The sequence below is a fragment of the Entelurus aequoreus genome, linkage group LG25 (assembly GCF_033978785.1).
Source record: "Entelurus aequoreus isolate RoL-2023_Sb linkage group LG25, RoL_Eaeq_v1.1, whole genome shotgun sequence".
In the NCBI taxonomy this organism is placed as follows: Eukaryota; Metazoa; Chordata; class Actinopteri; order Syngnathiformes; family Syngnathidae; genus Entelurus; species Entelurus aequoreus.
The window spans coordinates 11,017,771-11,038,723 of record NC_084755.1 but is presented as its reverse complement, the minus strand read 5'-3'; the positions used below and the strand labels follow the sequence as shown (position 1 = coordinate 11,038,723).

At 39.7% G+C, this 20,953-nt stretch overlaps 2 protein-coding genes across 2 annotated transcripts in view; one reads left to right on the top strand and one right to left on the bottom strand.

The window, feature by feature from the left end:
* LOC133642603 (suppressor of cytokine signaling 3-like) overlaps positions 1–20,953 on the bottom strand; it is a 60,631-nt gene that overhangs the window by 39,371 nt on the left and 307 nt on the right. The gene's annotated exons all lie outside the window — the stretch shown is intronic.
* On the top strand, positions 11,821–16,438 carry LOC133642456 (uncharacterized protein K02A2.6-like). The gene is made up of 2 exons (XM_062036648.1): positions 11,821–14,560; positions 14,639–16,438. The coding sequence occupies exons 1-2, from the start codon at positions 12,061–12,063 to the stop codon at positions 16,045–16,047; spliced, it is 3,909 nt and encodes a 1,302-aa protein (XP_061892632.1). The 5' UTR covers positions 11,821–12,060; the 3' UTR covers positions 16,048–16,438.

Sequence of the window (20,953 nt, the reverse complement as noted above, 5' to 3'; positions counted from 1 at the left end):
TTCCAGCAAAAAGCGCCACGTTTCAAGTTAAATTAAAAATATTCAATAAAAGGGAAATTCGCAGCGGTTGACAGGTGAAAGCAAAGACAATAATAAGGAAGCAGACGAGTAATGAGACCATTTAAAAAAAGGATCTGATCATGCTTATTAACTGTTTGACAAAGGACAACTATTCAGACATGGTTTAGCGTTGTTGTATTCCTGGCATACAACAATCGGCGTAACGTCTCGGATTACTGTTGCAACTGGAAAAGCGACTCCAATCTGTCACGCAAGACTTTTTTCGACCGTAAACACAAGTGCTAAAAAGGAAGTCGCTCCTCACAATGAGGAAGAAGCAAAATTGCCCTACATCATCAACAGCTTGTCACATGGCCTTTAAAACACATTTACCGGCAGCAGCGTTCATATCAATAATAGATTGCTGTGATTAATGTCTATCACCTGTGACTTACGCACTCTCCTTTGCAGAGAAAAGTCATCTGAAAAAGTACACATCACGTTGCAACACTTTGTGCTTTTCTGTTGTCGCATTCGGTGCTACATCATACGCCAGTGGGAGGCAAAGAAGAGCCTTGCGCAATAATATCTGTTGACACGAGAAAAACAAACACCTCCACAACAGCTGAGAGGCTACAATGGCCACATTCTGGATGTTCCTGTTTTCCCGTCTTCCTGAAGACTTGTCACGCCACGGGCCCACAAGGACCGCGTGACGCGGCCTCTTGTTTGCATACCTCACAGGCACGCATCGCGTTGGACTTCCTTAAAACGGACTCTTTTGAAAGCACTTCCACGGAAACGTCTGAGACAATTTCCATGGAACTCGAGGGAGAACACTGCTGGACTTCAGCGGCACAGACACGGTTCATTATCCACGAGATAGAATGCTGCAAAAGGCACAATTTGCCGATGTGATTGATATCACGCCCTGTGAATCAATTTGGCAAATTCCCAGAATTCCCTGCAGCACCAACTCCTCCAGGACGCCACAATATAAACAAACGCCACTGTAATGATACCAAGTACAGGAGCGCATATAGTCGATGCTACTATGATTACATCAATATTTTTTGGCATTTCAAAATCTTTTTTTTAATTTATATTATGTTTATAAACTCGGGAAATACATCCCTGGACACGAGGACTTTGAATATGATGCAATGTATGATGCTGTAACTACTTGGTAATTTGTTGTATCATCCAAAACTAATGTAAAGTATCAAACAACAGAAGAATAAGTGATTATTACATTTGAACAGAAGTGTAGATAGAACATGTTAAAAGAGAAAGTAAGCAGATATTAACAGTAAATGAATGAGTAGATTAATAATTCATTTTCTACCACTTGTCCTTAATAAATTTGACAAAATAATAGAATGATAAATGACACAATATGTTACTGCATATGTCAGCAGACTAAATTAGGAGCCTTTGTTTGCTTACTTACTAATAAAAGATAAGTTGTCTAGTATGTTCACTATTTTATTGAAGGACAAACTTGCAATAAGAAACATATGTTTAATGTACCTTAAGATTTGTTGTTAAAATAAAAACATAATTATGCTTTTTTTTTTTTTGCAATAATAAACATACACTATTTGGCCACCCATCCAAATGATCAGAATCAAGTGTTCTAATCACTTGGCCCGGCCACAGGTGTGTACAATCAAGCACTTAGGCTTAGTTTCTACAAACATTTGTGAAAGAATGGGCCGCTCTCAGTGATTTCCAGCGTGGAACTGTCATAGGATGCCACCTGTGCAACAAATCCAGTCGTGAATTTTCCTCGCTCCTAAATATTCCAAAGTCAACTGTCGGCTTATAAGAAAATTGAAGTACACATACTTAGAGCCACACTGACAAGTATACCAAATAGTAGGCTATAAGGCCTAAAACACAATTTTTTTATCTACTGGTCACACTTATCATTACACCATGTACCAAATAAAATAGCTTCGGGGTCGGTAAGCAAAACCAGAATTATTCCGTACATTAGGCGCACCGGGTTATAAGGCGCACTTATCGAGTTTTGAGGAAATGAAAGGATTTTAAGTGCGCCTTCTAGTCCGAAAAATACGGTAACATGTTAAACAATAAATCCTAACCATCATAACTGACTGAATTTTTACTCAGCCATAGTCAAAAGTAGAGATAGTTCTCAAGTTATTTTAGTGAATGTTTAATTAGTTGGTTTGATGATCAGGTGATTTGTTGGTTAGTTCCTTGGCAATTATCTTCATTGTGTGGCTCGTTAATCTGTTTACCGTATTTCCTTGAATAGCCGCAGGGGCGCTAGTTAATTTAAAACCTCCTGTCACTCCGGCGTTTACCGGAAGCCTGCGGGATGGCCGTGCACGCGCTAATTATTTTAGAACCTCTTCTCACTCCGGCGTTTACCAAAAGGAATGCGGTAAATTTAGGCGTGCGCTTTCAGTGTGATGTAAGCATACCATCATGAAAAGCACATTTAATTAAAAAAAACGTTATTATGGTCTTACCTGTACTTATAAATGGAGTCCATTTGCAGCTCCTTCTGACCAAAAGCATCGATAACTTGTTTATAGAAGTCTTCCTTATTTTCTTTCTTCAGTTTTAAAAGTCTCTCTGTCTCAATGGAGATATTCCTTTAATCATTACCTCCTGCTTCGATTGAAAGTCCAGTTTAGAAAACTGTTTTATTTTAGATGTAATTCTCCATGTTAAAAGTTCAGGCGAGAGGAAAAAAAAGACGATCTGTTGCTGCGTGTTGTCACTTCTTCTGCAGTACCGGAAGTCGCAAGAAGGATCACTAGCGCCCTCTACCACCAGGAGGCGGGAGTCATTTAATGACTCATACCGTATTTGACACACGCAGCTACGGTATATTAATAAAACATAGCTGCTTACTGTTCCGGTATTCAATAGCTTGGACCTTAAATCCTACTGAATAACTCTTTATCTTTTTTCCTTTGTGCGATTGCAAACTACTGAAATCAGCTTCCTCCATTTTGAAAACGAGGACAGGTAAAGCGTCACTCGTGACGTAATGAATTTGACCCGGCGGAAGTTCTAGACATATGCTAAATATTTTGCGAAACGAGTTTGACCCGGCGAAAATTATAGACATGCGATAATAAAATTAATATTTTGCGAAACGAATTTCATCCGGCGTTAATAATGAACCGGCGGTAAGGCCAAGCATGCGTTAATTATTTTGAGAAACGAGTTTGACCCGGCAGTAATTCTAGACGTGCGAATACTATATTCCCTGCGCCAATTCAAGGAAATACGGTAATTAGTTTAGTCATTTGTCAGTCAGTTGGTTGTGTTATGCAAAAACTTTTAAGGATATTAAGGGTGAATAAGAAAAAAGCTCAATTAAACTGCATTGGCAGAGGTCTGCGCAGTACTGAGTGCCTTGTAAGTTGTCTTAGGTGTCAGAGAAAGCTAACACTTTATTGTCTGCAGCTGAAAATAAGGATGTGAGGTCATCGCTAAACACACACACACACACACATATTGCTACATCTATCTGGCAAAGGCCGCATGCTGAGAATGGGCTGTTATTCATGGCCGGGCATTAGGATTGATCGGACCCGGCCTGCCCGGCACCGCCACCTCCGTGCCTTTATCAGTATCAAGTGGCGGGGAGACGGAGGAGCCGGTGGTGACATAATGGGGGATGTTCAGAATGGACTTTGATTCCCACCATAAAGCCTGGAAATAGCAGGCTGATGTCATTGGGAATGCTGGTAATAAATGTGTCTGCGCTGTAACATCAGCTTGGACTGATAGCTGAGAAGGCTGCGGTTTTTGAGAAGCGCACACACACGCGTGCACGCTTGCAGAATTCAAATGCAAAACCGTATGAATGGTTTAATGGCTATATCTGCATCATGACGCCATGCTCAACACTCTGTAACCTGATCCTGCGAGTTGCCGGTAAACTAGAGCGTGACGTTTCCACATAGACAAGGTTAACAAACCATATTCCAGCACCTTCATGAATGGAGAAATGCATGGTTCGCGTGCAGAACCCTAGATCAGTGTTTTTTTAACTACTGTGCCTCGCATGGACCCCGACTTAAACAAGTTGAAAAACTTATTCGGGTGTTACCATTTAGTGGTCAATTGTACGGAATATGTACTTCACTGTGCAACCTACTAATAAAAGTCTCAATCAATCGCCGGGAAATACAGTCTGGTGCAGGCATGTGATTTGACCACAATGGAAAAAGACTGAAAAAATTTCCGGGGGTCTGGGGGACGAAGGCTCCCAGCCAGGTCCAGCTCCTGGTTTTTCACCAATTTAACATGCTAAAATTAACAAAGACAGCACCATTTGAAGAAAATATTTTAGTGTTTAAAGACATGAAAACATCATTAATAGAACATACATAACCCAATTATCCTAATGAATCACTGTATATCAGGGTTCACCAACCTTTTTGAAACCAAGAGCTACTTCTTGGGTACTGATTAATGCGAAGGGCTACCAGTTTGATACACACTTAAATAAATTGCCAGAAATAGCCAATTTGCTCAATTTACCTTTAACTCTATGTTATTATTAATAATTAATGATATTTACACTTAATTGAACGGTTTAAAAGAGGAGAAAACACGAAAAAATTGACAATTAAATTTTTAAACATAGTTTATCTTCAATTTCGACTCTTTAAAATTCAAAATTCAACCGAAAAAAAGAAGAGAGAAACCAGCTAATTCGAATCTTTTTGAAAAAATTAAAAAAAGAATTTATGGAACATTAGTAATTTTTCCTGATTAAGTTTAATTTTAGAATTTTGATGACATGTTTTAAATAGGTTAAAAACCAATTTACACTTTGTTAGAATATATAACAAATTGGACCAAGCTATATTTCTAACAAAGACATATCATTATTTCTTCTAGATTTTCCAGAACAAAAATTTTAAAAGAAATTCAAAACACTTTGAAATAAGATTTAAATTTGATTCTACAGATTTTCTAGATTTACCAGAATAATTTTTTTGAATTTTAATCATAATAAGTTTGAAGAAATATTTCACAAATATTCTTCGTCGAAAAAACAGAAGCTAAAATGAAGAATTAAATTTAAATGTATTTATTATTCTTTACAATAAAAAAAAAAAAAATGTACTTGAACATTGATTTAAATTGTCAGGAAAGAAGAGGAAGGAATTTAAAAGGTAAAAAGGTACCTGTGTTTAAAAATCCTACAATCATTTTTAAGGTTGTATTTTTTCTCTAAAATTGTCTTTCTGAAAGTTATAAGAAGCAAAGTAAAAAAAATAATGAATTTATTTAAACAAGTGAAGACCAAGTCTTTAAAATATTTTCTTGGATTTTCAAATTCTATTTGAGTTTTGTCTCTCTTAGAATTAAAAATGTCGGGCAAAGCGAGACCAGCTTGCTAGTAAATAAATAAAATGTAAAAAATAGAGGCAGCTCACTGGTAAGTGCTGCTATTTGAGCTATTTTTAGAACAGGCCAGCGGGCTACTCATCTGGTCCTTACGGGCACCGCGTTGGTGACCCCTGCTGTATATGGTTCAGTCCCAACAGTATTTAGTCACTAATATTTACATCTTGTGTTCATTTCACATCCACAGGTGTCACATTGATCAGTGTTATTATCTACAGTTTATTTACAGTATTACCACATTACTTCAGTTCATGTAATGTAAACATTTCATTTTTTCGCCAAAATAGGATATACATTTATGAAAATAATTAAACATGTTTAGTATTGTTTACTCATATTTGAAAATAGGAAATAATAATAATGTCAGGACACTCACATATTGCATGAAACAAGTGTGAAAATATTTACCTTCAAGATTGTTACACCACTGACAAGTTTCAAGAGACTACATAAGAACCTAATATTACAAAATAGTATTATATGCAAATTTATTTCAAATAAATTGTTAACTGGAATCAATAATGCGACTCTTTGAATTTCTGTAATTTCATAATATATTTTCACGTGGCTTTTTACTTTTAGAAAAACCCATTTATATTTCGCTAAGCAATAATTGGTTAATACTTAAAACAAACATGCATATTTCGCAAGCAAATATTTTTTAGCTTACCTCATTATTAACAACCCTGTCTGCAACTGAAGTGGGTGGATCTTTCCTCTCGATGTCTACGGCAGTTGTCGATGTAAACAAGATGAAGCCCGTAAGGTTTGCTCACTTTCGGTTGACATCCAAAAGTACCAGCTAGTGAAAAGTTTGTTTTCCTTGCTTCAAGTTGTTTCATATGTTTTTGGCGTTTCGCATGTACTTCCAAAGCCTTGAAACCTCGTGATCCATAGTCAATATTATCATGACACCACGTGCACAAAACCTTTCCGGGACGATCGATTTTCCGAATAAAATCACCGAACAAAGTCGTAGCTTTCTTCTTCCCAACAGTATCAGTGATTTCCCTTTCCATCCAGTCCCATCGAAACTTATTTTTGACATGTTTATCAATTTCTTTTACTCGTAAAGCGTCCTTTCTCTCGAGAACAGACATTGTTTACATATGGAAAATGGCCGTAATAACCATTATGAATGATGACGTTATTAACGTCATCATTCATAACAGATGTCCTGATTGGTCACAAGGAACATATCGACCAATCAACTACGGCGTAATATAACCTACGTCTCGAATCTTGATTTAGGGTCGGAAAAAAAACGGAAAAACGGGAGATAATTTTTTTTTTTTTTCCCGAGATTGAAAAAGACGGTATTCCGACTTTAGACGGAAAAATCACATGCCTGCTGGTGTGTCGTGGGAGATGATGTAATTTCACCTCAAGGGGTAAAAATATAATTATAATGTGCCGTTGTTGAGTGTCTGTACTGTCTAGAGCTCGGCAAAGTAACCGTGTAATACTCTTCCATATCCGTAGATGACATCAGGTAGCTAATTGCTTTATAGATGTCGGGAACGACGACGATGGTTTGTTGTGATCACAATATTTAGACGACAGCTGGAGGCAGTGTACAGGTAAAAAGGTATCTAATGCTGAAACCAAAGATAAACAAAAGGCGAGTGCCGCTAAGAAAAGGCATTGAAGCTTAGGGAAGGCGATGCAAAACCAAACTAAAACTGAACTGGCTCTCGAGTAAACAAAAACAGAATGCTGGACGACAGCAAAGACTTACACGTGTGGAGCAGAGACGGCGTCCACAAAGTACATCCGTACATGACATGACAATCAACAATGTCCCCACAAAGAAGGATGGCGTCCGCACAACTTAAATAGTCTCGATTGCTGAAGCAAAGCAAGTGCGGGGAATAGTGCTCAAAGGAAGACATGGAACTGCCAACAAAACAGGAAAAGCCACCAAAATATGAGCAAAAAACTAGAACTAAAACACTACGCACAGAAATAAAATAAGTCAGCGATAGCTAGTGACAGTAAACCTACACAGCAAAAACTGAAATCTAAGTAAGATAAGATATCTCAAATAAGGGTGACATTTGCTTATTTTCTGTCTGATAAGATAATTCTTCTCACTAAGCAGATTTTATGTAAGAGTGTTTTACTTGTTTTAAGGGTTTTTGGTCCTAAATGATCTCAGTAAGATATTACAGCTTGTTGCTGACATTTGATGACCTATATTGAGTCAAACATGCTTGAAACTAGAATATCAACGGTTGCAAAGCTGTGTCATCAACACTCACGAGTATAAAACTACTTTTTTAAAGTAATAATTTCTTATTTCAAGCATGTAAAAAAAAAAAATCAAGACTTTGACACGAATGTGTCTCATAATTAAAACAGATGACAGCCAAATGGACTTTGCTGTTTTATTTTCAATGAAACAATAGAAAATATGTACTAATATATATATATATATATATATATATATATATATATATATATATATATATATATATATATATATATATATATATATATATATATATATATATATATATATATATATATATAGTACAGTTGGCACAGTACAGTAAACTGACAGTTAATATTTAAACATTTAACATTTGACATTTCTAACAATTTTGAACAGAAATAGTTCATGCACATTCAGATGAATTCTTCAAAATTACAATTGAAAAATGTTTGGCCAGGGGCCGGGCTGTATATATGCGCACTAATTGACTGAAAGAGCACGCACTTGCCGCGATGATGTCATGTTATCGATGGAAAAATGCATTTTTAGACAATATGATTTGCCTGAGCGGCTAGGAGGCCCCGAGAGTAAAAAGCGGTTGCCTTGTTGCCTTTCCATTAAGAACAATAAATTAGTTTTTAGTATAATTTTGCTGGTTTCAAGAAATGTAATGCCGAGCGCATATCATTATGTCAAGATAATGGCACTAGCGTTTACTTAATTTAAGAACATTTTTCAACATATTGAGCAAAAAGGTCTCTTTTTTTTCTACCAAGAAAAGTGCACTTGTTATTAGAGAGAAAATACTTATTTTAAGGTATTTTGTGGTTCATCGAGGTTAGCTTTTACTTGTTTTGGGAAGTCTTGACAAGCCAAATTTTCTTGTTCTATTGGCAGATAATTTTGCTTAGTTCAAATAAAATACCCCTAATTTTTTTTATTATTTTTTTATTGTTTTTGAACACTGACTTTTTGCAGTGTAGCTGCCATTATGATGTGCAGTGATGTTTTCAAATGACCGAAAGTCTAGAACTATACAAACTTTTTAAATGCTTGTAATCTGCACTTTTGCATGACATACTAGTTACTATGGTAATCTGTCAGGTTCAAAAACTGATGACATCTATTAAACAAGACAAGAAGCAAGGAATTAAACAGAGACATAATTAAATTTGGCTCAATTGAGGAGAGACGTCTGGACTGTACTCTTTGTACACTGCAAAAAGTCAAGTGTTCAAAAACAAGAAAAAAAAGAAAAAAAAATGTTTTCTTGTTTTTGAACACTTTTTGCAGTGTACTTTGAGACAAGAGCTGTTGCATAGTTGGTTATAGCTTAAAGTCATATTCAACAATTGCGAGAACCACTCTTTATCGTCAATATCGACTACTGGGTTTCATTTTTTTAAATGATTTCTGCTGGTGTTGTGCCTCTGGATTTTTTCATTGAAAAAAAATGTGCCTTGGCCGAAAAAAGGTTGAAAAAAACGGAGCCCTAGATGGTCCCGTAGGACCTTTGCGCACATTGTCTAAGAGGCTGACTCAGGGGCAGATGGTTCGCGATTCTCAAGCCTTGATCCCACCAGGAAGTCATTTCCCATGTGACTCAGCTTGCTGTGACCTTGCACGTAAATGCGTTCATACAATGAGGTCATATCAGGGCACTACAAGTGGACAATACGCTATTGTTAAGCCTAGAATAGAGTCATTGTTAGCGTACACAGGTGTGTTTCTCCAAATAAACCTCCCCCCCCCCCAGCGACAAAAAATACTACACGTGCGTCAAGCTGGTGGAGTAACAGCATGACACTCTTCCCCTGTTGTCATATGAGGGTAAATGACTTCATACGTGACAGCATGGTTCCACATTTAACCATTCTCAGTTTGACGTAGGCGGGCTATAATCAACTCGGTTGTCCTTACATGGTTGATTTTGTGTGACCTGCTTTGAGACAGAGAAGGTGTTTGTTTTGTTTTTTGCCTTTTCAAATCGATTATAAAATGTCTCCATCTATATGCCTGCAGGCATCCCATCACAGTCTCCTGACAGCATTCAATTTGAAATCAATGGCCTAGTCAAGCATATGAAATCCAGCAACTGACACCATTTAGTTCAAAGTGGAGGTAAAAGAATACAATAAAATTAACTGAACCTGAGAGAAACACATACTTAGAGCCACACTGACAAGTATAACAAATAGTAAGCTATACGGCCTAAAAACACCATTTTTATTTATGATTTGTGTCAGAAAAATTGTATGTAAATTATCAAAAAAACTTTCCGTTCTCCAAGTTCCCAATGAACAGACAAGACATTGTCTTTGTTGCACCAAGCAAAGGCTTGGAAAATTCTATTGTGTACGATGGGAGGTGACGGGAGGGGGTTATCTATTGTCATCGAAGACCTGCTCAGGCTGAAGCCAGGACCAGCCCAAGCCCGAGGCATCTTTTTCTTTTGTGTTAATGTGACCGAAAACAATGACTGTTTACATACTCCCCTCCCCATTCCTTTAGAAACAGATGTTATGTAAACAGGGAAAATCCAAATAAAAAGAGGTGGCGTACAATCTTTCCCCAGAGCGTGCTAAGACACTGTAAGAGGTTACAGGTCGACGGCGTCTCTCCTCAATTGAGTCCAAATTTAATTATGTGTCTGTTTGATTCTTTGCTTCTTGTCTTGTTTAATAGTGTTTGAACTTGACAATTTGTTTGTCTTTTTTTGGGGGAAAAACAAGATAATTCAAAACAAGTTTTGCTTGTATTTTATCAAAAATATAACAAAAGTAACCCATATTTACCAGCTGGAAACCGAAGTGCCAGCCAGCCGTTGCATACTTTTTAAAGACAAAATGTCCTAGAATTTTGGAGGGAAAGGTCAGTAAAAGGTTGTAATTTTACTAAAATAAAGTCAAAATATTATGAAAATACATGACTTAATGAAGAAAAAATTCTACAATTTTTATAGCAATAGTGTTAAGAGTATAGGAATGGAACAGTTTGTTGTTCGTCTTGTGTGTGTGTGTGTGTTACTAATTAGTTTGGGGCGTAGGGCCCGCCTTATGATTTCCGCGTTGACAAAATGGCCGACATAATCACAGAATTGGCCAATGAAAACGGAATCTACTATTAAATGCGGAAAGTTGTGGAAATGTGAGTGAAATGCTGTCATGATGAGGACCACCAAAACTAAGCATTTCGTAAAACTAAAATGCTAGCTAGTTGGCTTTTGTTGACATGACAACCGATGTCTGGGATTGTAGCATCTTAAACATCTTCATTGCTAAGTTATTAATAAATTGTCAGCTTTTAATACTATAGGGACAACATCAATGTTGAAATAAGAAGTGATGCATCAATGTGTGTGATTTACTTTATTCTAAGCATGTAAACTTAAAGCAGTAAACTATGTTACAACAATATTACTGTATTGTTGAAATACTAGACAAAATTGTGCAACACTCTCCTCAGCATTCAATTTGAAATCAATGGCCTAGTCAAGCATATAAAATCCAGCGACTGACACCATTTAGTTCAAAGTGGAGGTTAGAAAATACAATAAAATTAACTGAACCTGAGAGAAACACATACTTAGAGCCACACTGACAAGTATAAGAAATAGTAGGCTACACAGCCTAAAAACACCATTTTTCCTGGCTCAAATTGAGGCAGAGGTGGTACAATCCTGATCATGAGCCAGAATTTTAAAGCAAAAAAAATGTTCAATTTACACTAATATGCTGTAAAGAACACTTAAAAGTGTATTGTCATTTTTATTAATTTGATGGGTAGTTTGCTGTAAAATCATAAGTCAAGCAGATATTTAAGTATTTATTTCTATTTAGACAAAAAAAAAATTGGAAAGTATTGTTATAATGTGAACATTTATGAAAGCATTATTAAGTTGCACTCATTAGAACAACGGCAATATAGCCAAGTGCCCACTTGGTGTCGCTGTAGGATAAGGAATGGATGATTTTCGCATGTGCTGTTTACTATGTGATGTCCCTAGGACTTCGGGGTTTGTGTACGTGATCCTCCGATAGACAGCAATGTTACGTCGGCTCCGTGTCTGTATTAATAGTAACTCTGCAGTACTTTAATAAAGTGTATTTCGGCTAAGAACCTTTTCCAGTGGTCCTTGAAAAAGAGCACAAGTTACCACATATTTTTGGCGACGAGGTGAACTGGTTTTTGTTTTTTTCGTGTGTCTCCGGTTTGTTGTTTTGTAAGCTAAGCTAAGTGTGCTAGGTAAGCTAGGCGGCCGTGCGTGACCGACGGCGCCGAGGAAAAACACAGAGGAGAGACGCAGTTCGCAGCAGTGAAGCAGAACGGAGGACGGCAGTGTGTGTCGGCGGCTGCAGAGGAGCAGCTTGAAGAGGAAATAAAAAAGGCACCCGGAGCTACAGAAGAGCTGCGTGGAGAGGGAGCCTCAAGCTAGGATGGCTACATATGGGACTGTCGGTGAATTTGTGGAGGGACACGAGGACTGGACGGAGTATGAAGAAAGGTTGGGACACTTTTTCTCTGCTAATGGGATTACAGAAGAGGATAAAAAGCGCTCTATTCTCCTGAGTGCGTGTGGAGCAAAGACTTATAAGTTGATAAGGAACTTGGCCACACCGCGGAAACCGGGAGAGATCCCATATGATGATCTTGTCACGCTCGTGGGAAACCACCACAATCCAAAACCTTCTGTGATAGTCCAAAGATTCAAGTTTCACAGCTACTTCAGGAGGCAAGGTCAGTCTGTGGCTAACTTTGTAGCCGAGTTACGGCAGCTGTCAGAACATTGTGATTTCGGGGCAGTGTTAGATGATATGCTACGTGACAGATTAGTGTGCGGCATTAATAATGACGCCACACAACGCCGCCTGCTGGGGGAAACTCCACCACTGACGTTCAAGAAAGCTCTGGAAATCTCCCAAGGCATGGAGATGGCTGCTAATAATGCCAAGGATATCCAGAAAGGACATGGAGGAGCACAAACAGCAGCAGTGCACCATGTCAGGAGAGAGACTGGTAAGCATGAAAGAAAAGTGGAGTGTTTTCGTTGTGGAGGGGGACACTATGCAAATGACTGTAAATTTAAAGACGTTGTTTGTCATGCTTGTAACAAAAAGGGACATTTAGCCAAAAAGTGCAGAAGCTCAAAGGGGAAGGGCAAGCCGGGGCTGGGAAAAATGCAGCAGGCTCAGGCAGCCACACATCACCTAGATGAAGAAGATAAAGAGGCTGTGTGTTCTTTTAACATGTTTGGTGTGGAAACGGATGAAGAACCACCTGAGCCTTACTATGCAACAGTCACTGTAGGAGGGCAGGACATTAAGTTTGAGATTGATTCAGGAGCTACAGCCTCCGTTATCAGTGAAGACACTTACAGGAGGACGTGGGGGTTTAACCAGCCTCCCATCCGCCCATCAAAGCTCAAACTTAGGACCTATACAGGGCAGCCCATTCCTCATTTGGGAGTGGTTTATGTGGACATTTTAGCAGAGGGTCAAAAAGCTAAAGGCAGGCTGGTGATCGCTAAAGGCAGAGGGCCCAGTCTTTTGGGCCGCGATGTGCTTAGAAAAATCCGACTCAACTGGCATGAAATAAAATATGCAAGCACAACAGAGGTCACTCTGCAGCGATACAGTGATGTGTTCAAGGATGAGCTGGGAACACTTAAGGGCATGACAGTAAAGCTCCATGTTGACCCTGAAGCCACACCTAGGTTTTTCAAGCCCAGAGCAGTGCCCTATGCCATGAAAGGCAAAGTTGAAGAGGAACTGGAACGATTACAGAAGCTGGGCATCATCAAGCCCGTCCAGTTTTCAAGGTGGGCAGCACCCATTGTTCCAGTGTTAAAGGAGGACAAAACTGCACGGATATGCGGGGACTACAAAGTCACAGTGAATCAGGTCTCTAAGCTGGAGGAGTATCCATTGCCACGCATAGACGACCTGTTTGCGACCCTGGCAGGGGGTAAGCTGTTCACAAAGCTGGACATGAGCCAGGCCTACCAACAGCTACTGCTCGACGAGGATTCAAAAGAGTACGTCACGATCAACACACACAAAGGTTTATTCAAATACAATCGCCTGGTGTTTGGAGTGGCATCCAGTCCTGCCATTTTCCAAAGAACAATGGACACTCTGCTGCAGGGGATTCCGCATGTAGCAGTGTACTTAGATGATATTTTGGTCACAGGGGCCACGGAGGTGGAGCATCTGGCTAACTTGGAAGAGGTGCTGAAGAGACTCTCAGAAGCAGGGCTGCGATTAAAGCGCAGCAAATGTGTGTTTCTAGCACCAAGTGTGACCTATCTGGGACACAGGATCACAGCACAGGGACTCTGCCCAGTGGAAGACAAAGTGAGAGCTATTAAGGAAGCTCCAAACCCCAAATGCATCACTGAACTCAGATCGTTCTTAGGCATGGTGAACTATTATGGCAAGTTTCTGCCCGACCTCTCAAAAGTTTTGGCCCCACTGTACAAGTTGCTTCACAATGACACGAAATGGCAGTGGTGTGAGGAGCAGGAGGCAGCTTTCAAGGAAGTGAAAGAGCTCCTCCATTCAGCAACGCTCCTGGTTCACTATGACCCGGATAAACAGATAACACTTTCATGCGACGCCTCGCCCTATGGAGTCGGGGCAGTTCTTTCGCATGTAATGGAGGACGGATCAGAGAAGCCGGTTGGCTTTGCTTCACGTACCCTGACAAAAGCGGAGCAGGGATACTCACAGCTAGACAAAGAAGGTCTGGCCATCGTGTTCGCTGTCAAGCGCTTTCATCAGTATCTCTATGGTCGCGCATTCAAGATCTACACAGACCATAAGCCACTGATGAGCCTGTTCAGTGAGACCAAATGTATCCCACCGCTGGCCTCAGCCAGGATACAACGTTGGGCGCTCACACTGTCAGCCTACCAGTACGCCATAGAGTACAGAGCAGGTAAGGATAACGCAAATGCCGATGCACTGAGTCGGCTGCCTTTACCTGACACGCCTGCTGTTACTTATGTGCCTCCAGAGACTGTTTTCTCACTGGAAAAGCTGGAAGAGACACCTGTGAAAGCATCCCGGATCAAACAGTGGACAGAGAGGGACCCAGTCATGTCCCAAGTAAAAACTTTCCTTTTACAAGGCTGGCCCAGTGTGATAGAAGGAGAGGAGTTGAGGCCTTATACTAAACGTAAAACTGAACTGAGTCTGCAAGATGGCTGCATCTTTTGGGGTGCGAGGGTCATTGTACCTCCCCCAGGCCGTTCACAGATTGTGGAGGAAATACATGAGACTCATCCAGGTGCATCGCGGATGAAAAGCCTCGCAAGATCCTATGTCTGGTGGCCAGGACTGGATAAGGATCTGGAGGACAAAGTGAAAGGATGCACGCAGTGTCAGATTAATCAGAACATGCCTCCACCTGCTCCTTTGCACCCATGGGAGTGGCCAGACCGTCCCTGGTCTAGGCTACATATGGACTTTGCGGGCCCTTTTAAGGGGCAGATGTTTCTCCTAATGGTGGATGCGCATTCTAAATGGATTGAGGCCCACATCATGAGCAACATCACAGCCCCCACAACCATCGACAAACTCAGGCAAGTGTTTGCAGTACACGGCTTGCCTGACACACTAGTCACTGATAATGGTCCGACTTTCACCAGCGAGTTGTTCAGTGAGTTCATGCAACAGAACGGCATTCATCACATAAGAACAGCTCCTTTCCACCCAGCCTCAAATGGACTGGCGGAGCGGGCTGTTCAGACAGTGAAGGAGGGCCTGAAGCGAATGACAGGTGACTCACTCAGCACTCAGCTTTCACGATTCCTGTTTAAATACCGCCTCACGCCACAGACTACAACGGGGCGCACGCCAGCAGAGATGCTGATGGGGCGTCGGCCCAAGTCAAGACTGGACCTGCTGCGTCCGGACATGAAGGCAAAAGTGCAGGGAAAGCAGGAAAAACAGAAAGAAAGACATGATCAACATGCACGTGAGAGACAGTTGAAACCAGATGACTGTGTCTATGTGAGAAACTTCAGCAGCAACAACAACCAGCAGTGGCTACCTGGGATTATTCTCAAGAGGAGTGGGCCAGTTTCCTACGTTGTTAAGCTGACTGATGGACGTATCTTCCGCAGACATCAGGACCATGTGCGCCTGCGGCAGGATACAGGCTCAGAGACAGACAGTTCCACTGAGTTTCCAGGGGCTGGACCAACAGCAGTAGGGGTGGGTTCGCCAGAGTCTGAGACAAGGACAGAGGCTTCTGTTTCCTCTGGAGAGGATGGACACTCTCACACTGACATCCAGACCTCTCCCAGTCTCCCTACACCAGATCCACCGAAGTCACCCACACCAGCGGTGTCTGCTGGGTCACCAGAGGTAGTGCGAAGGTCGCATCGCACTCGCAAACCTCCAGACAGACTGAATGTGTGACTGAAAGTTTAAATCTGCCATGTTTTCATGTTTTCAGGTTTATATTGCTAAACAGTTGCTGAGACAGTACTTTAAGTTTATGTGTACGCCAGCTAATGATAACCACCGTTTTGGGTTTTCTCAAAGTCCATTTATATTTTTGGGAATGTTGGAATCTAAAGGGGGAGAAGTGTTATAATGTGAACATTTATGAAAGCATTATTAAGTTGCACTCATTAGAACAACGGCAATATAGCCAAGTGCCCACTTGGTGTCGCTGTAGGATAAGGAATGGATGATTTTCGCATGTGCTGTTTACTATGTGATGTCCCTAGGACTTCGGGGTTTGTGTACGTGATCCTCCGATAGACAGCAATGTTACGTCGGCTCCGTGTCTGTATTAATAGTAACTCTGCAGTACTTTAATAAAGTGTATTTCGGCTAAGAACCTTTTCCAGTGGTCCTTGAAAAAGAGCACAAGTTACCACAAGTATGATAACAGGTAGGTAGGTAGGTAGGTAGGTAGGTCTTTATTGTCATTGCACAAGTACAACGAAACTTTGTTTTCAGCACAAACCCGTTCAAGATTAGACAAACAAACAGTGTACAGGGTAAAAGATGGGAAAAAGGTCAACGCTGGGGGAGGATGAGTAAAAAAATGCTATCTTGAGTGGGAAAAAACCTCCATAGCAAAGCACATATACATATTACAACATGCATCTCAAGACTTGCAACAGAGGAGGGGGAGTGGGGGCTACGGTGGCGGGCTGCAGCTCTTCAGGCGCTGCCCAGCCGTCAATCATTCCTAAGGAATTCGTGTCGCAAGCATTGGATGGGGGGGTGGGGTATGTGTGTGTGGCGAATATTTTTTGTGGATGCATGTGTGTGTGTGTGTGTAAGCCTGCCGCGTGTCTCTGTTCCGCGGCCTTGGTGTCGTGCAGTCGCTAGTCAGTCCAAAGTCAACAACAGCAGGCGTATGTCCATGGGAGACAAGAAGGGAGTTTGTTGTGTCTTCGCCGCACTGTCTTTCGGGAGAGTCTCGAAGCCAGGGAAACAATCCAAGTTAGAATTTTTGTATGCGAGTGAAAATAAAATTTTCTTTTCACTCTAAATTGTCTATGACTGTAATATACTGTAAGATTTGCTGCAATAATGGATACTACTAAACTTTAAAAGGCATGCAATTTCAAGCAGTACATATTTTTTCTGTCAAAATGAAAAAAAAACTACTCTGACATGGAGGAAACTTTTTTTTAAATAAACACGACATGCTGGTAATGCTTTCTTGGGGTAACTCATTTTAGTTGACCTTGTACCAGTCAATCTGTACAGTCATGAAACTCTACCTGATCCTATGCAAACTTCTAATTAATTCTTCAATCAATTGATTTATTATAATTAGTCAGAAAAGGTTGGAAACGAAGCTAAAACTACTAGCTTCCTTCACTTACCAGAGACAAAATGTTCACAGCACAGTCTGGAGTGTTCTGTAGGAGTCCAGTGATCCCTCCGTATCATGCTCCGTATGGCAGGAATCCACTTGTTACGGCGGTCAACGTTATGCACTAAGTAGTGGGAAAAAATACGATTCGATCCGTTTCTTCTTCGGTAGTAGCCTCAGGTCTTTCCGGTGCACTACTGTCGATATAGCGCCTCTATAGTGGTGCAACGCTGCAACTGCAGTTAAAATACATAGCTGCCACAGAGGGATATCAATCGCTCAATCAACACAGCCGGAGCTTTACGCTGTGTTTAGCTATATCAATCGCTCTGGCTGGGGCGGCACAAAATTAGATGGAGGCGTCCGCCACGCAGGAAAAACCCTGTTTATGATTTTATTATCTATTTTTTGGCGGAAAAAACAAGATAATTCAAAACAAGTTTTGCTTTTATTTTATCAAAAATCCAACAAAAGTAATCCATATTTACCAGCTGGAAACTGAAGTGCCAGCCAGCCGTTGCATATTTTTTAAAGACAAAATATCCTAGAACTTTGGAGGGAAAAATCAGTAAATGCTGTAGTTTTACTAAAATAAAATCAAAATATTATGAAAATACATTACTTAATGAGGAAAAATTCCTACAATTTTGATAGTAATAGTGTTAAGAGTTTCTCCAGATTCTCTGAACCTTTTGATGATATTACGGACCGTAGATGGTGAAATCCCTACATTCCTTGCAACAGCTCCTTGAGAAATATTGTTCTTAAAATGTTGGACAATTTGCTAACGCATTTGTTCACAAAGTGGTGACCCTCCCCCCCATCCTTGTTTGTGAATGACTGAGCATTTCATGGAAGCTGCTTTTATACCCAATCATGGCACCCACCTGTTCCCAATTAACCTGTTCACCTGTGGGATGTTCCAAAAAAGTGTTTGATTAGCATTCCTCAACGTTCTCAGTCTTTTTTGCCACTTGTGCCAGCTTTTGTGAAACATGTTGCAGGCATCAAATTCCAAATGAGCTAATATTTGTAAAAAAAAAATGACAAAGTTTACCAGTTGGAACGTTAAGTATCTTGTCTTTGCAGTCTATTCAATTGAATATAAGTTGAAAAGGATTTGCAACTCATTGTATTCTGTTTTTATTTACCATTTACACAACGTGCCAACTTCACTGGTTTTGGGTTTTGTATTATTACCATACTCTCTGATGTATCGTTGCATTAAGCTGAGGACTAGTCTCCCCTCTCCCCTCAGGCAGGAGACGACGGTCCATCCAGACCCACACCTCCCGCCACCTGAACAGTTTTTTTCCCTCGGCCATCAGGCACATGAACAATAACAAGATCTGATAGCTCAGTTACAGCTCTTTTTATTACCTATTCTGTGCTATATGTGTTTTATGTTGCACCAAGAAAAATTCCTAGTTTCTGAACCCGTTCTCAAACAATGGAAATAAAAACTATTCTGATTCTGACAGTTGAGGATGTTGTCAAGTTGCACCATTAGTTAAGACTCTACAGCAGGGGTCACCAACGCGGTGCCCGCGGGCACCAGGTGGCCCGTAAGGACCAGATGAGTAGCCCGCCGGCCTGTTCTAAAAATAGCTCAAATAGCAGCACTTACCAGTGAGCTGCCTCTATTTTTTAAATTGTATTTATTTACTAGCAAGCTGGTCTCGCTTTGCCCGACATTTTTAATTCTAAGAGAGACAAAACTCAAATAGAATTTGAAAATCCAAGAAAATATTCTAAAGACTTGGACTTCACTTGTTTAAATAAATTCATTATTTTTTTTACTTTGCTTCTTATAACTTTCAGAAAGACAATTTTAGAGAAAAAATACAACCTTAAAAATGATTTTAGGATTTTAAACACATATACCTTTTTACCTTTTAAATTCCTTCCTTTTCTTTCCTGACAATTTAAATCAATGTTCAAGTAAAAAAAAAATGTTTTTATTGTAAAGAATAGTAAATACATTTTAATTTAATTCTTCATTTTAGCTTCTGTTTTTTAGACGAAGAATATTTGTGAAATATTTCTTCAAACTTATTATGATTAAAATTCAAAAAAATTATTCTGGCAAATCTAGAAAATCTGTAGAATCAAATTTAAATCTTATTTCAAAGTCTTTTGGATTTATTTTAAAATGTTTGTTTTGGAAAATCTAGAAGAAATAATGATTTGTCTTTGTTAGAAATATAGCTTGGTCCCATTTGTTATATAGTCTAACAAAGTGTAGATTGGATTTTAACCTATTTAAAATATGTCATCAAAATTCTAAAATTAATCTTAATCAGGAAAAATTACTAATGATGTTCCATAAATTCTTTTTTTTTAAGTTTTTCTCTTCTTTTTTTCGGTTGAATTTTGAATTTTAAAGAGTCGAAATTGAATGTAAACTATGTTTCAAAATTCAATTGTCATTATTTTCATGTTTTCTCCTCTTTTAAACCGTTCAATTAAGTGTAAATATCATTAATTATTAATAATAACATAGAGTTAAAGGTAAATTGAGCAAATTGGCTATTTCTGGCAATTTATTTAAGTGTGTATCAAACTGGTAGCCCTTCGCATTAATCAGTACCCAAGAAGTAGCTCTTGGTTTCAAAAAGGTTGGTGACCCCTGCTCTACAGCACGCTAACATTGCAGTTTGCAATTGTTTTCCAGGAATAACATCACATCACAACAAATGAGTGTTGCAGTAAAAGCCAAGCTTCGAGTACCGCAGCTTTCCTTTTTCCTTGCACTTTGCATTGAAGGCATTTCCTTTTGTTCCCCATAACTGGGCGCTCCCTAAAGCCAGGAAATTCTCCTGGAGTGTCTCCAAAAACAACCGCCTCCTTTATTCCCCCACTATCCCACTTCCCTGCCCGAAATTCTACCAGTACTCTGCGTCCCAACCGGCCAGTAAACAAACAATCTGGCTATTCCAGAAACCCATTTTGGCTGCACCAATCTTCACCCAGACACATTAACATTAGTGATCTCACGTGTTGCACTACCAAAGTGAACAATAATGCACCTCTGTTTACATTTTTTTTTTTTTTTTAAACTTCCCAGAATGAAAGCCACACACAATTCCCAATGAACGTGCACAAATGTTCTCCTGCTTGTGCAACAACACAGCATCTCTGCAGCAGGATATGCACAAGCTCCTAAAAAAAATAAAAAAAACCTACATTCCTTCCAGTAAGTGTAATAAATGCTGGCAACACTGGCTCACATTACATCACTACTAGCCGCCAAATACTCATTTTAGAGTCTGTTAACATGGCAAATTATTCACATGAGCTTTTATTGGCTGCATGTATTCCCACTTGCAGCTGGTTGATAAGATAACATAACGCTTTCATTAGTTCCACTTAAGTCATATCTGCAGATTCCCTGGAAGCCAGAAGTTAAAATGTGCCCTGTGTCTCTGAACATTTATGTTTGTGGACGTTGACATTTTAGGAAGCATCGATGTAAACAGTCATTAA

Coding starts and splice junctions, on each gene's coding strand:
- LOC133642456 (XM_062036648.1), top strand. CDS start 12,061: ATGGCTACATATGGGACTGTCGGTGAATTTGTGGAGGGACACGAGGAC. Junction 14,561..14,638: donor CGCCATAGAGTACAGAGCAG/GTAAGGATAACG, acceptor ATGTGCCTCCAG/AGACTGTTTTCTCACTGGAA.